The 22,745-nt window shown below is 44.1% G+C and overlaps 8 protein-coding genes across 8 annotated transcripts; 3 read left to right on the top strand and 5 right to left on the bottom strand.

Moving 5' to 3' along the window:
• Positions 1–2,215: 2,215 nt before the first annotated feature.
• On the top strand, positions 2,216–2,479 carry Bfra_006956 (putative duf614 domain-containing protein; the record flags this gene model as incomplete). The annotated part of the gene is made up of 1 exon (XM_037337327.1): positions 2,216–2,479. The coding sequence occupies one exon, from the start codon at positions 2,216–2,218 to the stop codon at positions 2,477–2,479; it is 264 nt and encodes an 87-aa protein (XP_037198693.1).
• A 1,177-nt stretch (positions 2,480–3,656) lies between these two features.
• Positions 3,657–4,303, bottom strand: Bfra_006955 (putative duf614 domain-containing protein; the record flags this gene model as incomplete). The annotated part of the gene is given in 4 exon segments (XM_037337326.1): positions 3,657–3,719; positions 3,733–3,771; positions 3,854–4,143; positions 4,222–4,303. The coding sequence occupies 4 exon segments, from the start codon at positions 4,301–4,303 to the stop codon at positions 3,657–3,659; spliced, it is 474 nt and encodes a 157-aa protein (XP_037198692.1).
• Positions 4,304–4,926: 623 nt separating this feature from the next.
• Positions 4,927–5,951, bottom strand: Bfra_006954 (uncharacterized protein; the record flags this gene model as incomplete). The annotated part of the gene is given in 6 exon segments (XM_037337325.1): positions 4,927–4,950; positions 5,069–5,245; positions 5,299–5,474; positions 5,492–5,566; positions 5,580–5,745; positions 5,823–5,951. The coding sequence occupies 6 exon segments, from the start codon at positions 5,949–5,951 to the stop codon at positions 4,927–4,929; spliced, it is 747 nt and encodes a 248-aa protein (XP_037198691.1).
• Positions 5,952–6,812: 861 nt separating this feature from the next.
• On the top strand, positions 6,813–11,015 carry Bfra_006953 (putative cullin binding protein; the record flags this gene model as incomplete). The annotated part of the gene is made up of 11 exons (XM_037337324.1): positions 6,813–7,054; positions 7,108–7,589; positions 7,639–7,951; positions 7,996–8,094; positions 8,142–8,312; positions 8,408–8,765; positions 8,825–9,585; positions 9,636–10,095; positions 10,190–10,262; positions 10,337–10,527; positions 10,578–11,015. The coding sequence occupies 11 exons, from the start codon at positions 6,813–6,815 to the stop codon at positions 11,013–11,015; spliced, it is 3,588 nt and encodes a 1,195-aa protein (XP_037198690.1).
• A 664-nt stretch (positions 11,016–11,679) lies between these two features.
• On the bottom strand, positions 11,680–13,142 carry Bfra_006952 (putative elongation factor tu protein; the record flags this gene model as incomplete). Its single annotated transcript, XM_037337323.1, is given in 5 exon segments — positions 11,680–11,990; positions 12,014–12,730; positions 12,745–12,811; positions 12,879–12,907; positions 12,962–13,142. The coding sequence occupies 5 exon segments, from the start codon at positions 13,140–13,142 to the stop codon at positions 11,680–11,682; spliced, it is 1,305 nt and encodes a 434-aa protein (XP_037198689.1).
• Positions 13,143–13,739: 597 nt separating this feature from the next.
• Positions 13,740–16,206, bottom strand: Bfra_006951 (putative alpha beta-hydrolase protein; the record flags this gene model as incomplete). Its single annotated transcript, XM_037337322.1, is given in 6 exon segments — positions 13,740–14,339; positions 14,392–14,826; positions 15,016–15,114; positions 15,159–15,702; positions 15,720–15,910; positions 15,964–16,206. 6 exon segments carry the CDS (start codon positions 16,204–16,206, stop codon positions 13,740–13,742), a joined length of 2,112 nt encoding a protein of 703 aa, XP_037198688.1.
• A 2,678-nt stretch (positions 16,207–18,884) lies between these two features.
• Bfra_006950 (putative 2-heptaprenyl naphthoquinone protein) lies at positions 18,885–19,676 on the top strand (the record flags this gene model as incomplete). Its single annotated transcript, XM_037337321.1, has 1 exon — positions 18,885–19,676. One exon carries the CDS (start codon positions 18,885–18,887, stop codon positions 19,674–19,676), a length of 792 nt encoding a protein of 263 aa, XP_037198687.1.
• A 1,035-nt stretch (positions 19,677–20,711) lies between these two features.
• On the bottom strand, positions 20,712–22,601 carry Bfra_006949 (putative alpha beta hydrolase fold protein; the record flags this gene model as incomplete). The annotated part of the gene is made up of 6 exons (XM_037337320.1): positions 20,712–21,038; positions 21,152–21,360; positions 21,809–21,919; positions 21,981–22,106; positions 22,318–22,422; positions 22,511–22,601. 6 exons carry the CDS (start codon positions 22,599–22,601, stop codon positions 20,712–20,714), a joined length of 969 nt encoding a protein of 322 aa, XP_037198686.1.
• Between the last annotated feature and the right edge of the window lie 144 nt (positions 22,602–22,745).

Genomic DNA, 22,745 nt, shown 5'->3' with positions numbered 1-22,745 from the left:
CTGATGCAAAGGCGGAAACAAAGCTCGATCAGAGAGCAAGGCTGCCATCAAGCAAGCGAGGATAACTCGGAAGCAAAGAGGGAGAGCCATCGGATAAGTATTTGTACACGTCGAAGGATTATATCCGAGTTAACATTTCTATCCAAGGCCGCTGCTTCAAAAGACCCCAAGGCAAGAACACTCAATCTGGCAAACAAGAAGGTCTTCAAACACCGATACAAAGCACTCCACCGACATTACCAACGACCCTACCAAGAGTAAAAAGGGTGAAGGTGCTCCCGAGACTGCCAAGTCAAGGCACCGCGACCCAAACCGTCCCCAGGTATAAACTAAATCTAATTCGAACTTATGAAAAGATTGTGCATCCTCAATGCTTTGAGCTCGCGAGAGATACAGTCTTTCATTGGAAAGAAATGAGCCATGCTAACGATGATCCCAGCCTGAGGAAGAATCTGATTCTTAAATATTCAAATTTATGATCTCGATTGAGATACAATAATGTGTCTTTGCCCCTCGTAATGTACATAATGTATCAAAATCCTTCACAAAAGCGTAATGATAGATTTCGAGGAGGGGAATTATCATGAATTGCAGTTTCTTCCTCTTGTTTCTTCCGCAATGTGCGCATCTCTTCATGAGTTGATTTAAATGCCATGCTGGGCGACTGTTCTACTGAATAACTACTGTCTATAGTTGTGTTAGATTCAAGATTGGGGAGCAAGTTGGGTAATAAAAAGTTTTTTGACTGTCTAGTATCGAATTGTATGAACCATCCATGATTGCTGGTGGAAAGTCAATCCACAAAGTTCAAGTGAGAGTCGTACTCTAGAGCCAAACTTAAGTGTCACACCTGCCAAGGTATCCATAAAATCTAGGAAGAGCAATTACTAGTCAGTGGTAGACTATATAGAAGGAGCGACTGAACCCCAGTGTTTTGATGTATATTTCACACCTTCACTTTTGCACTCTTACCCAAACATCATCAGAATTATTATCTGTGCATTGAATCATTACTGTAATAAGTGCATCGTAAGTGAGAATTCCATACCACGTTAAAACTATTCCTAACCTGAATGGACAGCTCATTCATAAATATCGCTCCAATGATCATGCAGCTCGCCGGGAGAAACGGAAGCTGGCCAAGAATCCACCAGTCACGAAATATAATTTGGATCCAAACTACTCCAGTCCATCGACAATCACTTGCAACTACTGCCCCTGCTCCTGCTATAGTTGAAGCCAGGCAGCCCGCTGTCACTCCTCAATTGCGTTATGCCATTCCCGATCAACCACAAAATCGGAGCTATCTATGAAGAGGAACAAGTCTGAACATAAAGGACAGAGTGATTGGATGTTCCGTTCTGCCATCATCCCGAGGGTGATCACAAAAACTGCCTTGGAGGATTATTTGTTCCTTGTCTTTATATGGAAAAACTCACTGGCGATTGAAGAATGTGGCTCTTGGTCGAATCCGCATAATTTCAAGTCTTCTGATGGTTGCAACTCGATGTGTTGGATCCATGTGCTTTGACAGCTGCTTGTTGTCTGTCGAGTAAGTACATACTCCGGTCAATATTCATCATTTCTCTTTTAACCAACAAAAATAGTTGGTCTTACTCTTATACAACGTGCCCGATTCGCGCCCAGTACAGAATTTAGGTCTATGGGAATATGTTATCAAGTCATGTTTCTGTGGTCCATTGTTATGATGCAACATGATCGAAGGTCCGGCTAGAAAGGTGCTTCGGGGCTAGCAGATTCCCCAATGAAGCACAAATGTCTTGGAAACAACCCAAATTATCACAGCCAATGAGATATGTCTCGCAAAAAGCACCTTCGCCGAAAATCCTGGCATAGAAAACAGGATATTCAATCAAGAAGGCGTTATACAAATTCTGAGCTCAAGAGTCCCTGCAGTAGCTTTGATGCAGTGAATATAGCTGTCAGGGTTCGAATTACCAGAGCACCGCTCAACATGTGAGATGGATGAACTGAAGATCATGTGCTTATGGAACCGCACAGGAGGCTATCAACTCCATAATGCCGGTCCGCTGTTGACGGTACTACATCTTCAAAACAGAAAACTCGAGTAAGTTCAGAGAGACTCAGTCTAGGTAGTATGCCAGCTGTAGTACGTTTGCTATTGAGCCAGATTCTCCTAGTCCCTCAGTTCACGGAACTTATTACGAGTCAAAGGTGCGAGAAACTCTCTAGAATGCCAGCAAGAGGAAATCTTTCTTACGTTCATGACTTCTCTGATTACTCCGCTACCAAGATTGTATTGGATCATTATGCTAAGGAAGAGAAGCGTTTGCAGGAAAAGGAACCGTCCGTTGTCCCGCTCACTTTGGGAAGACAAAGAAAATCTTCTGCTCCGTTCTCGGATGATCCTGTTGTACCATCTACCACATCCTCTAGTTCAAGCACGGTTCGGCAGCATACCTTTAAAGAAGATGTTGTTGGAATGCCCGCTTTCTGAACTTGCCAACCCGCGTCGTATCGATAGCTGCGCTGAATCAGTGGACTCTGCTTGGTTATTAGATATGCCAATACAACATCGAATTTCAAGTTGTTCCATTATGCCTAGGAACCATCTAGTATCCAAAGGTCAATAAGACAACACCGAATAGGCAAGCTGTCCTGCTACACCTGGTACCCCGGTTATTAGAACCCCGAAAGCTCTGCAGAGAAGAATCGCATGCTGAGTTGCACCGTCGAGACCGCACCCCCATCAACCTCACCTTCTCCAGTTATGCAAAACAATTACTCACCATCTATCATGGATATCGTGGATGATTCCTAGGCATAATGGAACAACTTGAAATTCGATGTTGTATTGGCATATCTAATAACCAAGCAGAGTCCACTGATTCAGCCAGCTATCGATACGACGCGGGTTGCAAGTTCAGAAAGCGGCATTCCAACAACATCTTCTTTAAAGTATGCTGCCGAACCGTGCTTGAACTAGAGATGTGGTAGATGTACAACAGGATCATCCGAGAACGGCAGCAGAAGATTTTCTTGTCTTCACCAAATGAGCGGACAACGGACGGTCCTTTCTCCTGCAAACGCTTCTCTTCCTTAGCATAATGATCCAATACAATCTTGTAGCGGAGTAATCAGAGAATCATGAACGTAAGAAAGATTTCCTCTTGCTGGCATTCTAGAGAGTTTCTCGCAACCTTTGACTCGTAAATAAGTTCCGTGAACTGAGGACTAGAGAATCTGGCTCAATAGCAAACTACTACAGCTGGCAATACTACCTAGACTGAGTCTCTCTGAACTTACTCGAGTTTTCTGTTTGAAGATGTATACCGTCAACAGCGGCACCGGCATTACTGAGTTGATAGCCCTCCTGTGCGTTCCATAAGCACATGATCCTTCAGTTCATCCATCTCACAATGTTGAGCGTGCTTGGTAATTCGAACCCTGACAGCTATATTCACTGCCACTCAAAGCTACTGCAGGACCTCTTGAAGCTCAGAATTGTATAACGCCTTCCTTGATTGAATATCCTGTTTCTATGCCAGGATTTTCGGCCGAAGTGCTTTTGCGAGACATATCTCATTGGCTTGATAATTGGTTGTTTCCAAACATTTGTGCTTCATTGGGAATCTCGCTAGCCCCGAAGCACCTTCTCTAGCCCGACCTCTCGATCATGTTGCATCATAACACATGGACCACAGAACATGACTTGATAACATCATTCCCCATAGACCCTAAAATTCTTACTGGGCGCGAATCCGGCACGTTGTATAAGAGTAAGACCAACTATTTTGTTGGTTAAAAGAGAAATGATGAATATTGACCGGAGTATTACTTACTCGACAACAACAAGCAGCTGTCAAAGCACCATGGATCCAACACATCGAGTTGCAACCATCAGAAGACTTGAAATTATGCGGATCTCGACCAAGACCACATTCTTCAATCGCCAGTGAGTTTTTCCATATAAAAGACAAGGAACAAATAATCCCTCCAAGGCAGTTTTGTGATCACCCTCGGATGATGGCAGAACGAACCATCCAATCACTCTGTCCTTTATTTCAGACTTGTTCCTCTTCATAGATAGCTCCGATCTTTGTGGTTGATCGGGAATGGCATAACGCAATTGAGGAGTGACAGCGGGCTGCCTGGCTTCAACTATAGCAGGAGCAGGGCAGTAGTTGCAAGTGATTGTCGATGGACTGGAGTAGTTGGATCCAAATTATATTTCGTGACTGGTGGATTCTTGGCCAGCTTCCGTTTCTCCCGGCGAGCTGCCATGATCATTGGAGCGATATTTATGAATGAGCCTGTCCATTCAGGTTAGGAATAGTTTTCAACGTGGTATGGAATTCTCAACTTACGATGCACTTATTACAGTAATGATTCAATGCCAAAGATAATAATTCTGATGATGTTTGGGTAAGAGTGCAAAAGTGAAGGTGTGAAATATACATCAACAAACACTGGGGTTCAGTCGCTCCTTCTATATAGTCTACCACTGACTAGTAATTGCTCTTCCTAGATTTATGGATACCTTGGCAGGTGTGACACTTAAGTTTGGCTCCTAGAGTACGACTCTCACTTGAACTTTGTGGATTGACTTTCCACCAGCAATCATGGATGGTTCATACAATTCCGATACTAGACAGTCAAAAAACTTTTTATTACCCCAACTTGCTCCCCAATCTTGAATCTAACACAACTATAGCACCAGTAGTTATTCAGTAGAACAGTCGCCCCAGCATGGCATTTAAATCAACTCATGAAGAGATGCGCACATTGCGGAAGAAAACAAGAGGAAGAAACTGCAATTCATGATAATTCCCCTCCTCGAAATCTATCATTACGCTTTTGTGAAGGATTTTGATACATTATGTACATTACGACGGGGCAAAAGACACATTATTGTATCTCAATCGAGATCATAAATTTGAATATTTAAGAATCAGATTCTTCCTCAGGCTGGGATCATCGTTAGCATGGCTCATTTCTTTCCAATGAAAGACTGTATCTCTCGCGAGCTCAAAGCATTGAGGATGCACAATCTTTTCCATAAGTTCGAATTAGATTTAGTTTATACCTGGGACGGTTTGGGTCGACGGTGCCCTTGACCTTGGCAGTCTCGGAGCACCTTCACCCTTTTACTCTTGGTAGGGTCGTTGGTAATGTCGGTGGAGTGCTTTGTATCGGTGTTTGAAAGACCTTCTTGTTTGCCAGATTGAGTGTTCTTGCCTTGGGGCTCCTTTGAAGCAGCGGCCTTGGAATAGAAATGTTAACCTCGATATAATCCTTCGACGTGTACCAACATACCTTATCCGATGGCTCTCCCTCCTTTGCTTCCGAGTTATCCTCGCCTTGCTTGATGGCAGCCTTGCTCTCTGATCGAGCTTTGTTTCCGCCCTTTGCATCAGGAATTGACTTGCGGACGTTCTTGTCAGTCTCTCCGACAGTCTCTTCGTCATCGGAAGTAGCTGGGTGTCTTGTTCCTTAGCCTCGTCATCACTGTCGGATTCTTCGCTCTTCTCGGACTCCTTTGGCTCTTCCTTATCCTCAGTCTTTTCCTCGGTCTTCTCTTCGTCTTCTCTTCAGACTCAGCTGGCTTGTCTTCTTCTTCTCTTCTACCTCCTCTTCCTTCTCTTCCTCATGCTCTTCATGTGCATGGCTATCCCCGTGTCCTCCATGACCGTGAGCAGGTTCTGTTTGTTTGAGATCAGGAACCAACATGATGGGATGGTAACGGCTACTGCTCCGGCAGCCCTAAAGTATGACGTATTAGTTCAGGAATTCTTTCAAGAATGTTAAGATCAATAAGAATAAGGTAAAACATACCAAACAGCATCACCACCCGATTTTGCCTGTCCATGACCTCCACTGGCATAAGTTCTTCTAGCGATTTGGTTGAATTGAGGGCGTGCTCGGATGTTGCGCAAGTTGCGCACAATAGCTGCTCGTGAGAATGCCATTATCGGAGGGTAAGATTGAAAGGTAGGTATAAGTAACCTAACAAAACGTTATCAGTGACAATTTTGATGATAGATAAAGCTTGAGGAAATAGCTGTATATATCAATTGATGTGTGGGAGAAAGGATAGGAAACGTAGGTAGGTACTTTATGAGGTAATACAATATTATTGAAGGAATTGAGGTTCCGAAAAAATCCTGGCAATTAGTAGTTGGGCAAAAGATCACGCCAGCTGAGTCTAATTGGAGCTTCTCTGGAGCAAAGCTTGGTGCAGGTGGAGCTTCCGCATTATTCTGTATCCTGAGGCAACAATTATCAGACTGACTAAGCCGATCTCCCACTTCCTATGGCTAGAACCGTCAAATACCTACGTGGGCACGTGCTAGAGCCTAGGTATGTATCAACAGACACCTACTGTACGGAATACTGTACGTACTAGCTCAACCCCCACTACTTCTTCCGTCACCTCAAGGACCCATACTATCTAGTACTTTAATAATTATCTACAGTATCAACTTTACAATCGAAACCAATACACGAGTACATTGTCACTGTCTTTACGACTTCAAATAAACCTTTCTCAACAACCATCTTGTCAAGTAAGTTAGTAATTCTTACATTCCCTAACACTTTCTTGCTTGTGGATCTTGGATATTCAAACTCGAAATAACATCCAAGAGTAATAAGCTAACTTAGCTCTACTTCCTCAAGGCTCCTCCCATTCACACCCGCACCTAAACTAGAAAAAAACAACAACAAAATAACTACGGGCGTCTCCAAAATACAAATGGTAGTTTGATATTGCCATAGCACACATTTCTCCTTCCAGCTCTCATCATTAGGCCTGCCGGTCCATAGTGAAGATGGCTTCCAGCTCAATAACCGTCAATCCGACTTCATTAACAGTTGCATCTCTGTTGCCAAAACTTCACGATGCGGATCCAGATTATAGATTCATGTCATTGAATGATCTTTTCCAGGTGTTGGAGAGTGGAAAACCGGATTTCCTCCACCACGATTACAATACAGCTGCAAAGACTGTGGATGGTGTTATTAGAACGTTGGATGATCAAAATGGAGAGGTACAAAATTTGGCCATCAAATGGTTAGTATGCCAACAATCCTCGATCTAAGTAGAATTCAATTGACTTAAAATAGCCTTGCTCCCCTTGTTGCAAAGTTACCCAGCAATATAATTGCTCCTTTAATCGAGAGACTTTCGACATTAACAACTGAAAATTCGGTTGACAACTCAATACCTGCTATGGCTCTGCGAACGGTTGTCATCACTTTACCAAGACCGATCAGTGGTGTTACCCCTTCAAAAGATGTGCTCGAAGCATATTCTGCTATTAGCAGAGTTTTGATCCCAAGATTAGTCGGACGTGTCGTTGCTCAAAAACCAAACAAAGGCCAAAACCTTCCAAACCCCCCACCAGGAATGCTTGATCCTTCCACAAATACCGAAATTGACTCCGATGCTGTTGATGTTTTGATAGAAGTCGCAAGATGCTTCGGCCCTCTTTTGCAACACACAGAAGTCGAAGCACTACAAAGTTTAGTTGTCGGTATCTTAGAGACTGAGAAAGCTAGTTCTGTCGTCAAGAAGCGGCTGTTGTTGCAGTGTCTCTACTTGCTATGTACTTGACGGATTCCGATCTCAGTGGCTTTGTATCTCATATCATCGAGTGCCTCGCAATCCGCATTTGACACCTGTACAGAGACGTTTATACATTACTATTCTCGGATCGATGGCTAGATCCATACCCTCGAGATTTGGTCCTTACTTGAAAACTCTTGCGCCATTTGTGCTTTCTGCGCTGAGCGAGCAAGAACTTCAAGATCAGATTGAAAACTCCGCGGAAGATGGCGAAAGTAACCCGGAGTTGGACGATGTAAGGGAATCTGCACTTGTGGCACTGGATGGCTTTCTAGCCTCTTGTGGTGCAGAAATGCGAATTCATACAGAAGAAACAATCGCAGCAGCTCTCAGATTTTTGAAGTATGATCCAAATTACAACGACGATGATGACGACGAAATGGGAGAACTCAATCTGATGAAGATGATATGGCCGATTTCGATGATGACGATGATTTCGAGGCAGACGCTGGATTGACGACGATGATGACGACGCAAGTTGGAAGGTTCGAAGATGTGCCGCCAAAACTCTCTATACCTTAATTTCAACTAGGGGTAGTGGTGATCTACTTGAGGATGGAACTCTATACGCCCAAGTGGCGCCAACTCTTATACAGAGGTTCAATGAACGAGAAGAGAATGTTCGCCTTGAAGTTATTGCTACCATGGCATGTCTAATTGGGAAAACTGGGGAGGGTGTTCTAGTCAACTTTTCGCCAGATGAGTCTTTAAACCATGCAAATCAAGCGCCCCCAAGTCGAAAGCGCAGAAGAGAGAGTGCCGGTCAGCCACTTTTGACACTAAATCATTCATTTCAAGATCTGCTGGTCTGACATCACCAACTATTGAGCCGCTACCTGTTTCGGGTCCCCGAACAGACTTGGCAAGATTGACCCCTGTGATTGTAAAGAGTATTGTGAGATTATTGAAGACAAGCTCCATTCCAACGAAGCAAGCTCTCATCAACCTTTTGGATGGTATGGTTTCAGTTCAGGTGGGAGGGCTCTCAGAACACTTCGGCCAGCTTGTGGATCCTATCATAGATTCTATCAAAACATCGGGAGGTTCATCGTCTACTGCAACTACTAGTGGCGGTGCTGCCTCGGCCACTGCAAATACCCTGCGAATTGCTGCTCTCAAGTTATTGGGTGATGTTGCGCAAACTCATTCTTCGAGCGTATTACAGCCACACCTGCCTAAAATCATTCCATGTGTAGCGTCAGCTGTACATGATAGTTTTACAAGATTTCTGGTGAGGCTGTCGGTACAGCCGAACAACTCGTAAAGGCTTTGACACCTCCGAGATCGAAGCCGGCGAAGTCAACTCAGCAAGAAGATATTTTGAAATTATATCAAGTGATAGTCGATCGTGTATCCGCTACCGATGCAGATGTTGAAGTTCGTCAACGTGCTATACATGCTCTAGGTATCATGCTTGCTCGCACAGCAAGTCCCGAGGGCTTATCGCTTCTCTCAGAAACTAACCGAAGTTCTGCTCTCACTCTGCTTAGTGATAGACTAAAGAACGAAACCACTCGCCTCGCTGCTGTAAGAGCTATCGATACTATTGCGGTCGGTTCAATTGAGGTTGGTCCAACCACTAAAGGCCAACTGCAGCCACCATGGATTCGAGATGTCTCTCTAGAGCTTGCTGCACAACTCCGAAAGGCCAACAGATCGCTTCGCGGTGCAAGTCTTGGAGCTCTGAAGAATCTCATTGTTTCTCCGGCAGCTAGAAGCTCTCTCGACGCTCCGACTGTTCAAGGCCTTATCGACGCACTTCTTCCGCTCTTAACCACAGTTGATCTTCATCTTCTAGGTCCGGCACTACTAGTACTGGCTACTTTGGTGATGGATGAAGCAAAGCTTGTTGTTACAGACCAGCTAAATCTTGCTCTTTGCGGGTTATTAACCTCGTCATTAAGTGGCGCTGTACTTGACGCTGTCCTTCTCTTGGTCGCCAATATCGGCAAGCAAGGAGTTGGTCAACCTTTGATGTCTGGTTTATTGAGAGACGTTAGTACTAGTGGGGACTCTACAGTTGTAGGAAAAGCTATCGGAACGCTTTTGGTATTCGGAGGATCCTCAGTCGGAGTACACTTGACAACTTCTTGACCGAATTACAAAACCCCTCCTCGGATGAAGCTAGACAATGCTTAGCCTTGGCTGTTCTCGGGGAAGCTGGATTACAATTGGGGGCAAAATCGCCATTGAATCCATCCACCTTCACAGCTCATTTTAAATCCTCTTATGACAAAGTTCCTCTTGCTGCAGCAATCGCATTAGGACGCGCGGGAGCTGGAGACACACCTTTGTATCTCTCAGAGATATTGAATATGATTAAAGGTGGAGATGAATTTTACTTCTACATTCTATCAAGGAAATACTTCAGCAAGCTGGCAACAACCCCACTGCCATCACCCAGCACACCACTACTCTCTGGGAAAGATTGCTTGCCGCTTCGCAAGCTGAGGACAACAAAGCTGTTGGCGCAGAGTGCATTGGTCGTTTGACAATGATTGATCCAAGGCATTTATGCCACAATTAAAGGTTTGTTGTGATTGGAAGATGTTGAATTTGCATCCGCTAATGTTTTTACAGGGCTATCTCTCCGACCCAAATGCTTCAATTAGAGCTATGGTTATTCAAGCTATCCGTTATACCTTATCTGATTGTGACGACTCACTCGATTCAGTGCTAAAGATCATGTTGATTGATATGCTGAAGGTCATGCTGACTGATACCGAGTTGGAGAACCGTCGATTGGCACTGACTACATTGAATGCTGCTGCGCACAACAAGCAGATCTCATCAACCCTAATCTCAACCAGTTACTTCCATTTGTTATGAGTGAATCGGTAATAAAGGAAGAGTTGATTCATGAGGTAATGATGGGTCCTTTCAAGCATAAGGTCGATGATGGTCTAGAGGTCCGAAAGGTAAGATACTCTTTGTAATTTTAGTGATGCATCGCTAATCTAGGTTATAGAGTGCATATGAAACTTTGTATGCTCTTATGGAGACCGCGTTCTCACGTATAAACATACTTGATTTTTACGATCGTATTATCGCCGGTTTGAAAGATGAGCACGACATCCGATCTCTCTGCAATCTGATGTTGAATAAGTTGGTCATCCTGGATCCTGATGAGACGGCTCGACGCCTCGACGCGATTGCAGATTGCTTCCGCGTTACTCTGTCGGTCAAATTGAAGGAATCAGCTGTCAAGCAAGAAATCGAGAAGCAAGATGATGCAACCAAGAGTACTCTTCGCTCAACGCTGAATCTGCATGCTCGAATTCCATCAGCGAGCACAGGCATGGGTGCGCAAAGCAGCCAACATCAGACATGGAGAACCTATTTTGAATGGGTAGAGAAGGATTTCGAAGCGCAGTTGAAATCACTGAGGGAAGAGAAAAAAGATTGAATTCTTTTTAGCGGAGCGGAGGCGTAAATTTGACTAATAATGATGATGATATGAATGATTATGAAGACGAATGTGATAAAGATAGCGACGAATGACATTGGTATTGTTACGTATATGGTTTTACAAAAGTAAAGAGGCTTGCATACAGGACTTGCAATGCATACGAAGTGAGCGAACATGAAGCAAAGGCGGTTGGTTTTAAATAGTGGAGTTCAGTATGAATCCGTTCTTAAGCTAGATAGCTCCGTGCGAATCAATTACATTCTCAAATGGCGTGCTATACATGTGTCAGATATTGTGAGTAAACAGTTGGTGCATCAAAAGAAACCACCACTTAAGGCAGAAATGAGAGGAGTTCTATCTTTCATTTCCGCTAAAAAGCCACCCAGCTGTTGCTGTAATCTACAAAGAAAGGGTTCTAAATTTACATATGTAACATTGAATAAACGAACTCCTTTCTCGCTATTCAAGTATACAATAAAAGATCCATTTCTTCATAATCTTCCTTTCTTTCCCATCCCAATTTTCCACCTTTCCCTTTCGTTTTCATTGGACGTTCATTTTATACGATGCGTTTGCGTTGTATTTTTTCCCCTTCCGTTTCATACACGTTATACGTCATCCCATTTTAGCCCTTCTCTACTGTCTTAATGCATTAAATGATTTACTTGATGATTCTGGTAACCAATCCAGTGGCGACGGTTCGTCCTCCCTCACGAATGTTGAAACGCTGACCAACGTCCAAAGCGCAAGGCTTCTCAATCTCACATTGCATCTCGACATTGTCACCTGGCATGACCATCTTGGAATCGGCGTCTTCAGTTCCGTCGGGGAAGTGGAGAGCAGCAGCTTCATCAGCAGTTCTGATGAAGATTTGTGGGCGGTAGTTTTGGTGGAAACCGGTGTGGCGTCCTCCTTCTTCCTTGGTGAGAACGTACATGGAGACGAGGAATTTGGTGTGGGCCTTGGTGTGTCCTGGGCGGAAATGACCATTCCACGTCGGACATCTTCACGCTTGATACCACGGAGCAAAAGACCGGAGTTGTCTCCTGCACGGGATTCGTCGCAGGACTTCTTGAAAGTCTCGATATCAGTGACCTTGGTCTTGATGACTTGGTCTCCCTTTCCAACAATCTCGACTTCGGAATCCTTCTTGAGGACACCACGTTCGACACGACCAGAGGCGACAGTTCCACGACCTGGGATGGAGAAAACATCCTCAACGGACATAAGGAAAGGCTTGTCGAGGTCACGTTGTGGGGTTGGGATCCAGGTATCAACTGCGTTCATCAACTCGTCGATCTTCTCGGTTCCAATTTCCGGTCTGCGGCCCTCGAGTGCGCAAAGGGCAGATCCAAGAATGATAGGTGTCTCTTCTCCTTCAAATCCGTATGTGCTGAGGAGATCACGCATCTCCATCTCGACCAACTCCAACATCTCAGGGTCCTCAAGAGCATCGACCTTGTTGACGAAAACGACAATCTTTTGAACACCGACTTGACGGGCAAGCAAAAGATGCTCACGGGTTTGAGGCATTTGTCCGTCAGAAGCAGCAACGACAATAACAGCTCCATCCATGTTGGCAGCTCCAGTAATCATGTTCTTGATGTAATCTGCGTGACCGGGACAGTCGACGTGGGAGTAGTGGCGGGCTTCAGTGGCATATTCGATGTGGGCAGTCGAGATGGTAATACCACGCTTTCGCTCTTCGGAGCCTTGTCAATGGCACCGTAATCGAGGAAACTGGCCATTCCCTTCTCTGCTTGTCTCTTGGTAATAGCGGCAGTCAATGTGGTCTATACAATCATGATCTAATTAGCATTTATTTGCCTCTGCGGGGCTTTCGAGATTGATATGATGTACCTTTCCGTGATCGACGTGACCAATTGTACCTATAGAAGATTAGCAAACGCCCGGTGGCATACATATAGAAACAGACGCCATACCAATATTAACATGCGGCTTCGAGCGCTCGAAAGCGGTAGCATATGAGCGAGCAGCATTGATCACAGCAGCTCCATTTTGTCTTCTCAAAGCATGCTGTAAAGGACTGACAGCATTACCCTGACGCAGCGCAGATCGTGCTGTCTGGAAGAAAGGAGTAATTGATCTCGCAAACGCCGGCATTTTGAATGTGAGATTTAGAGGAAAGAAAGAAAAAAGAGTGTTTTGAGTGGGATTTACAAACACTGGTGCCACTGACAATATTTTGGTTCCATCTCGAAATATTTTTTGGACCATCTAGGTCGCCGTAGTGGAGTGTGAAGTTGGTCTGTGCGAGGATCTAAAATGACTTCAGTACTACAAACATGAATGAACAAAGCTACCTAGATAGATATAGAGTAACATGGGTTTAGAAGTTTATTCTAATTTGAACAATATATACAATGGACTTCTGTCTTCTGTTCCTACCTCTTCCTTCCTATTTGCTTGATAATGACAACCCTCAAGAACCTCACTCTATAAATACATACGTGACATTACATCAAGTTTCCACCAATTATGAGATTCGGATTAGTGGTTGCAGATCCACTCCGCACATAGCTTTTCAATATCTGGATTGTTGTTGAGATCGAAAAGACACCAAGAATTCGGGCGTGCAATAGTTATTCAGGCAGTTCTACTAAAATAAACGAAGGGCGAGCTGCTCTTCAACCAGCATCTATATGCCTATCCCACCGAACTCCCAACTCCCGCTATGCTAATATATCAATATATGCTAAATCACAAGGCAATGCCAAATCTTCTGAACTCCCTCGCACCCCAAAGATCAATTTGGGTAAAAGCGTCCCGGATACCACCCCATGCATCTAATCGCTCCAATTCTGCTGCCTCTACCTCGTTTGCTACAAGAGCACTTGGTTGATATTCGTGCCATGGCCATTCATCGGCGGGGCACTTTTCCCACTCCTCATCAAGCAAATCTGATCCCTCTCCTCTGAACCTAGGAGCATCGGGCACTTTTCCCTCACGAAAGTACGCCCTGACTTTCTCAATGGTACATCTGGATTTCACAGCTATAGTGCAATGTCCTTCGGATTCTTGTTCAAAGAAGCCCGCGTCCACGAACTTTGTGGCCATCTTTACTCCTGCGAATAATGGTGTAACAGGGTCTGCCCTGTTGCTAATATAAAGCAGTGGAAATGCAGTTTTGATTGGCTTCTGCCTATGTGCTGGATGGTCATCCCATCGCATGGGGGGATCAATACTTTGGATATCATATCCAGAACATTGTATCATGAGCGACATCCATGCATCCGCAAATACTGATTGGGCTTCCATGTCTTCGAACATGCTCTCAATCTCAGAGTATGTGTGGTTGAGCTATGAAAACAAGTTAGAACTCCAAAAATAATTCGTGCAGTAATATGCTTACTGGGTACTTCTTGTCACTGCAAAGAATGACTCTTTGCGCATCATCGTAATAACTCCACTTTGGCAGAGAATGGTTACAAACGAGCTCGAGATCGTACGACGGAGGTGTTGGAACAAGCTCAAACCAACCTTCGAGATTGCGTTCCAGGGCATCAAGCAATTCAGCGGCAGCTCGGAAACCGTACAGGGGAGCGTAGAGCGTCAGGAAAATTTGATATTTGACGTCTGAATAGGTCACGAGAAAGGGTGCTAGGATGTCCTTTGAAACAACAGGTATCGGGTTCTCTTTCAGTCTCTCCATAAAAGACTCAAACCTCTCCTCGATATCTTTTACCTTGTCATTCTCCCTGTAGAATTGACACGCAGACTTCGCCTCGTGGCAGTATTTGAAAAAAGACGACCACACCTTGTCCGCATCTCGTTGACTCTCGAGCCACTGCAAAATTGAGGAGTCAGTATCGCTTATCACAGAATGGCTTCTGAAGCAGAATGAGAGAAAGCGAGGTATAGAATTTATATCAGGATCCCAAAAAGTACACGTCATAAAACATAAAAGTGAAATTTGAGATCAGGGATCAGGATCAGATAGTAAAAGCAAAAGATTGTAGTGACCGGTTGAACTTACAATAGGAGCAACATAATGATCAGCATCGACAACACCATCCAGGACAAGTCGGCCTACTCTATCCGGGAACATTGCTGCGAAGGTAGATCCAAGAAGTGTCTAGAGAATTCAGTAATTATCACGAGACGGTTGAAAATACATACCCCGTAACTGAAACCCCAATACACTAATTTACCCTTTGTTTCTAGATATGCATCTTCGAATTCATTTTCTGGCTCTCTTTCATTAGGAAGATCAGTATCGGCAATATCAGAGTATGCCGATTCTTCTTTTATACTCGAGGTCCAATCATCCCACGCATCTATGATACTAATCATATCTCTTGCAACACTTGGTGTTCCCGCATGTCGAAAAATACTGGTTTGTCCACTCAGAGAATCCTTCTCCGCGCACAATTTTGCCATAGCTTTTGCACGTGCGTTAAGATGTCTCAATGCTGTTGAACTCGTATTAGCCAGACCGATTGCTTGGCCCGCGGTGTTGAAGAGTAGCCTGTGGTAATCTCCTCGTGCCTGATCATCTCCCACTCCATCGTATGTCCCTCCATACGAGAAACAATCGGCTCGTGGTGTCGTTGCTCCAATACCTCGAGGATCAAATCCAATCACATCTTGATCGCCACCAACAATATTTTGAATCAACGATCCAGCTGCTAAACCAAACAATGTACCAGAGCCTCCGGGCCACCTGGATTCAGGAGTAACGGCGATTCAGAGAATTTATCTCCGGTATGGTTCCCAGGTATTAGAATTAACGCAATATGTACTTTAGGGTTATCATCCGATTCATTAAGAGGCCGATGATAGTCCATAGGAACTGTGAGTCTTGCACATTTGAACCTCGATCCAGGAACGTCAAAACATGGGTACCATTTAAGTTTTTCACTCGGTATTATCTGTAAACATGTCAGATACCTGAGTCCGTAAACCACGAGAGGAAATTCTAGACCTCATCAAACTCATAGTACTTGTTCCCACGAATATCAGATATTGGTTCCTCAGACCAAACTAAATCTGATATGACAACCCATGTCCACCAGACAAACAAAATGGTAGCAATAGTAAGGCCTGGCCATTTCGAGGGAACTCTAATAACCTTCACGTTCTCAACTCGTCTAATGGTTTTAGGAAGAAGACTTCTTCTTTCCTCCACCTTGGGATCATCAACATCGAAATCTTGAAACGTCTTCATTGTAGACTCCTGTAAACTAGCTGGTTCATCGAAACGAGAATTCGCTAGGAAATCAAACACCAGTAAAAGTCTGTATCGTATTTGTCGATTTGGAAACGCAATAACTTCAAGAGAAGGCGTGAGGATGAACAAGACGGCTTGAAATGGAAGTAAAAGGAAAGTGTATGTCTAAAGCAGTACAGTTTCAGGCAGTCGGGGGCTCGGGGTAAGCGCACAGGTCTCATGAGGAATTACAAAGTTCGAGCACGTAATAGATCGGATGAGTTGTATCCAATAATAATCCTGGCGATGTTTCGTTTGTATCCATCAGCTGGCGCGTTTGATCTCCCTCCTACGGGTAACAGAAGGTGGGGGCTTAATGGTACGTGCGCCGCAATATCCATCAGGATCAGGTGATTTAAAGGTTGTGGAGGAAGGCGCTGAGCACAACAAGCATTCATATATGCTAGAACACTATCGACGGCTTAACAAACTTGGGTCATGTTTGACGCGCAACAAAATGCCACGACTCTGGAAATATTAACACTCGGATCATCAAGATGAACAGTCTGAATAGTGAATATGTGTTGGCCTGTAAACACACAATTCTCCAGATGATATGTCTGTACAATCTTGCGAAGAGAAAGAGTAAATTAATTGATGGCCCGGTAATATAGGAAGTTGAGTTTATCGATGGATTGAGTTTTTGGCACAAACGAAAGTAGCGTTGACGATGAAGTTGGATATTGTCTACAGGAAAGTGAGAAGCGCCTTCGTATGCATACCTAGGATTGTAAACTCCGGCATTCCGGTTGCAGGCGTTGTCCTGGGCATGCGCGTACCAGATCTCCCTCCAGGTACACACCAACTTCATGGCGCATGGTCAATTGAGACTTGGGGTATTTCGAAAGGCAACGATACAACTGCATCGAAAACGCTGAGAGTGACACGGCGTCCCTTAGCTGCAACCGACGAACGATTTCCCGTTGTCAAACTAATCGTGCAGTGAGTTTCTAGATATTAATGTAGCAATGTTGCCTCTGCGATGACACGCATAGATGTACGACATGTAGCGCTTGTTGAAGCGCACTGTGTGACATCACTTACATGGATAACAAAGCCACACAAAACACAAAGTAACGGCTCGAAGTTTGATAGTATATAAATAGATGACGGTTAAATGACACTGTTGCTCTATGTTGTACTTCCAGCAAATGACGGAGCTTTTGCTTCCCGTCTTCAATATGCATAAGGTCACCAGGCTAGTATCAAATCACTGATTGTAACACCTTTACAATTACAATACAGGCCCTTCCTTCGGAATATGCATCAACCACGGCCGTGGGATTCACTTAATCGAGATAGGTGTGGAACACTCAGAATGTCGCTATCTGTTAATAACTTTGGCATCGTGATGCTCAAAATTTCGTCGTCACCAACCTGAAGCGTTTGTCTGAGTTCTATACCCTCATTGCGACCACTCTTATGTGTTTGAGAGACTCAGACCACACCATATCAACGCTGTCAAGGCATGCCTTACTGCAAAGTGTAGAGTTATAGCAGCATATGTGGACTTACATGGACTTTCCAGTCTGCGGTCTCTCGCATTTGTATTAAGAGAATGAGCTTGAATCTACATCTCACACGCGTGTCATCCTTTCCAGCCCCCCAATGGCTTTGGCATCATATAATAGCAAGTCTGCTATGTGCAAACCTAGATCTGCGTTTGTTTTCATGCATTTGCAATGCAGTTTGCTAGAGATTGAGGGGTACCCGAGAAAATATATTACGCTCGTACTTCCACGCACATCCGATGTGGTACAGCAGCGATAGAGGCAATCGCAAAATTGTATTCCATCAGAAGAATGTTCGACACGCCAGAGATCGTCATTTCATGTCGGTGAAATGCATGCACTTCAGGGCTGGCGCTGATCTACCTTGAAACTAGTCATAGCTTAGCGAATATCCCTATCTTCATTCCGTCCACACTTCTCGTAATATCCAACTTCATCTGTCAAGATGTATCATCACTGTGCAAGTTACATAATTTATGATTGCGAGTCGTGCATATGAAGTGGTTTGCCATGTGGCCTTTTGCGCTTCGTTGTTCTGGAAGCCCTTGGTTCCAATCGTAACTAATTCACTAACTAGCTAGGAGGGTGAATTTTAGGGACATTGTCCAACTTAGTCAGTCGCATATTGATGTCCGTATTTTTATATGCCTTTCATACTTCTAAAATTCAGGTAAATTGTTTCTCCTATGGAACCACCCGAAATGCATGAAAGATCTTGGGCACCACGTTCTATGTCGGCGTCTCAATGCTTGATGGACTCTTTATTCATCATCGTATGGCAACTTGAAGTGAAAAACATTGTTTCTATCGACACTCTACCCGTTTAATCTTGTCAATCTAGTTTGTGAGTTTTGATGTTCCCAATATCTCCTTTGGAAGACGTACAATCAAGTGACAGAGGGTGCCGTACAAGGAAGTTGCGAAGTCTTAATATTCTACCGTACACACAAGGAAGGCACGAGGTCTCGACATTTTCAAATGCGGTCCGTTAACTCTACAGTTTACAATCAATCATGAACAAATGCACATAAAAACAAACACAAGTGCTCATCCTTCAACATCCTAAGTTGCTACCAACACCCAGCATCCAACACCTAGAAATAATCAGAAAATATTATCACCCAAATGTCTCCTTCGGCTATCATCGACGAGTCCAACTTCCTTTCAGCAGTTGTTGGCGAAGCCAAGGCTGCTCCTTCTAGCCCATGTCCACTGGCGCCAGGAAAAGGGGAATTTCCTTCTGTCGAGTACTACGATCATCTTGCTAGAACCTATGAGGGTGCTTTTTCCCACGACATCGGTCTCCGAGTATTCATTGAAAGAACCCTTCTGGAACTACCCAACAACTCAAAAGTTCTCGATATTGGCTGTGGAACTGGCAAGCCAGTCTCATACACGATGGCAGCCCATGGTCATAATGTTCATGGTCTCGACCTATCCGGCGCCATGGTCGATCTATCCATGAAATGCGTTCCCACGGGCTCATTCACACAAGCGGACATGTTGTATCATACCCCTCAATTCCAGAACAACACTCCTGACTTTGACGTCATCTTTACCATCTTCTCGCTCTTCTGCTTGTCTCGCGAAGAGATGACTACAATGGCCTCAAAGATGTTCAGTTGGTTAAAACCAAACGGACTCTTGTGTATCGGCACCATCTGCGCCGAAGACTTCAGAACAACACCTTCGATGTATGATGCGGATGGATTGTGCGCCACGGGTGTTGAAATGATGTTCATGGGATCAAAGTGTTCTTCCATGACAGCATTCACAAAGCAGGGTTGGAAAGGCCTGATTGAGGCCGCTGGTTTTGAGATAATTCACACGAAGAGTGATTTATTCACGCCACGGCCCAGTGCAGGCATTGCTTCCGATGATGAGATGCATTATTATATTATGGCAAGGAAGATCTAAGAGGATCAGTCTTCTTAAGTTTAGTCTAGAGTTTATTAATTGAGCTGAGCTTGCGCATTCACACTGATATCTCATTCTCCATTTTGTAGTGATACTTCCACCAAAAACTGCGTGCATGCACCGATCTATATTGCGCCAGTCTAAATACGAGAGTTAACAAATAAACTCTACTAGCTCTAATTTTGCCCCACGTCATTCACCACCCAATATTCACTCTCAAAATTCCCCCCTCATTTTCCCTCATCAAACAAGTGGGTCCACCACCTCATCGTCGCTCAATCTCCAACCTCTCCCCGCCCCTCAAAAATCAAAAATCGAACCCCAGAAACCTAAGATCATCACCACCCAAAAAAATGGCAAAACAACAGGGTGGCCAGCCCCATCATCCCAGCTTCTCACGCGCGTGAGTTCTGTGGCCAATATCCTGTTTAGCGCATTCAAGCCAGTCAATTCGACGACCTCCGAGCCACCAGAAGCCATCTCCTTGCTAACTCCGCTAAACGAATACATATTGGTTGAAGATGATGCTGGGTATTGGGATATATGTTGATAGCAAAGGTGAGCAGATATAAATATGATATTGGGAGACTCATTGCGCCTTTGTACTAAAGATTTCTGCGACGTATATTTTCCTGCTTATCGGCTCAAGACGTCACATTCAAGTAGAGGATGTAGCATGTGTCAATTCGGATGATGTCTTTGAAACCCTATAGCAAACAAGCTCGCCACAAAGAAAAGATATAAAATGCGCATAAAATCGGAGATATTAAACTTGGGCTGTGAAGATGTTGTGCAACGAGTATCTCGAAATAGAAAAAATCGACTCTTGATAGAAAAAGCGGACAGCGATCTCGTCTGTACAATAAAAGCAAATATCAACCCAAAAATCATTGTTATCATTAGGAAGCCAGGAAGAGACCCAAATCAAGTTTGCCGAATTGCGCAAAACACCACGAATCTCCGCTTTCCCGAACCATTTCCAACCTCCGTAGCCATACCGGTGCCTGTACCCGATTTATCCCTATGATCTCAAATCTAACATCTTGCCCAAACCCAATTTCCAATCTCCCACCCTTGACTACCCTTCTTTTCAAGACAATCCTCTCCAAACCCAAAATTAGGTTGGTCATGATACTCATTCTCCACCACGAACAACTCAATTTCCACACCATCTGTTTCCGTTCCTACTTTTTGCAAGTTGTCTGCGAAGGCTTTCACATCGTCGACAAAGGCTTCGTCTTCACCAGCTACGATTAGAATTGATGACACGACGGTGGGAAGACGTGACCACCATGATGAGGAAGCATAGAGTGGTTCAATGTAGTTATCTGATGGAGCAGAAGCCTGATAATCGCCTGCCCACTTTTGGTCGTTAGATTTAGGTTAGCCAAGTGATATCGGAATCAATTGGGCAATGAGGTCAAGATGAGGTTGAGAAAATTTGAAGGAAGTGCAATTTAAGAACGGAAACTTACAATTTTGACAGAGGTGGGGTGAATTAGATCCTTATACTTATTTGCCTCGTATGATTGAGAGCCGGTGGCAAATGTAACCCAAGGTGCTAAGAGCACAGCTCCATCCAGTGGTTTTGAGAGACGAACTCGAGGAATACTGTCATTTGGATGGCCATGCATGATGTGAGACAGCAGAGCGAGGACAAGATTTGCGCCTGCAGAGTCGCCAGCTAAGATTATGGAGGATGGAGCGTAGCTGAAAGATTGGAGATATGCCAGTTAGTCTTGGGAACTTATGATGGTGAAACTTGAGCATTTCCAATAGTCCAAACAGCAATTCATTCAAGATTTCAGCTTTGAGATTCTGAAGATACTATCATCGATGTCATAGATTCATTATTCCAAATCAATTTGATTGTCAGAACTATTTCAATGCTTAAAGGGATTAAATATTCCCAAGGTTTTGATTTTTGGGACGCAATCCGGACTATTGGACACCCAGTTTCAGAAAATTAAAAGGTAGACTTACTTCAAAGTTTGAACGACATGATTCAGCAACGCGGCAGCTTGTTCCAATTGCCGAGGATAGACCCTACTTGGGGAAAGATCTATATGCATTTATCAGTATTTACGTACCAATACTCAAATTACATGTAGATATAAGGTAAAATAGCATACCATAAGATAGGAACAATACCGCCAGACTCTTTCCCTCATTCTCCGCACCATCCACAAGCCTAAACATATATTCGACGGCTTCGGGGCTTGCAGGAAGTGCAAACCCACCTCCTAATAGACACGAACGATTCAGATCTTGTATGCGACGCAATGAGAAGAAATTTGGACAAACCATGGAAATTGAGAATTATTTTCTTCGCTCCTTTTTTGCCTATCCAGTGCGCCTGCGTTCCATCCTCCAAAGTCTCGCTCAAGGGTTCTACACCCCGCTGTTTGCAGACGGTTTCGTATGCATGATCTGTGTTTGGATTGACATATCTTATTCATTAGCATGTGATGCCAAGCTTCTACCCTCACTATTCATTATGGCAACTCGATAGCGAACTGAAATAAAGACCACCAAAGAACTTAAAACAAGGTGTTCTAGTGAACACCTCATGTAAGTCCGCAATTTCCCCAGCCATCTTCAAAGACAACTCACAAAATTTGCCTAGGACTCATTCTCCTACACATAGTCCTCACAGCTGTAAGAAGGACATATCTTTTGTAACTTCCCCTCTTCTCATTTCTCGTACGCCATATACCAGTCAGGAGACTGAAAAATGTGTTTCCTACTATTTCGGGTTTCTTTGATTAGTCCAAGTTTAGAATGTTCTGGTACATAAGAAAGGAAGCATTCGAGAAAATGAAGGGGTTGCATACAGATACTTGTGTATGCTAGCACAACATCCAGTTTCTCGGCAATAGATAAACTATCAGCCAATTTTTTCTGCGAAATACTTGAGGAGGACATTTTGGGATAAACTTTGTCGAGTATTTGAGAGACAAGATTAACGAGATGAGAAGAAACGAAACAAGATTTGTTCAAGAAAGACTAGCGATGAGCTAAGCAACTCTTCAGCTGAACATCCCCCGCATCCATGTACTACATCACCAG

Source organism: Botrytis fragariae (assembly GCF_013461495.1).
Source record: "Botrytis fragariae strain BVB16 chromosome Unknown tig00000000, whole genome shotgun sequence".
NCBI lineage: Eukaryota > Fungi > Ascomycota > Leotiomycetes > Helotiales > Sclerotiniaceae > Botrytis > Botrytis fragariae.
The sequence above is the reverse complement of the archived record's forward strand: the minus strand, read 5'-3'. Positions and strand labels throughout refer to the sequence as shown.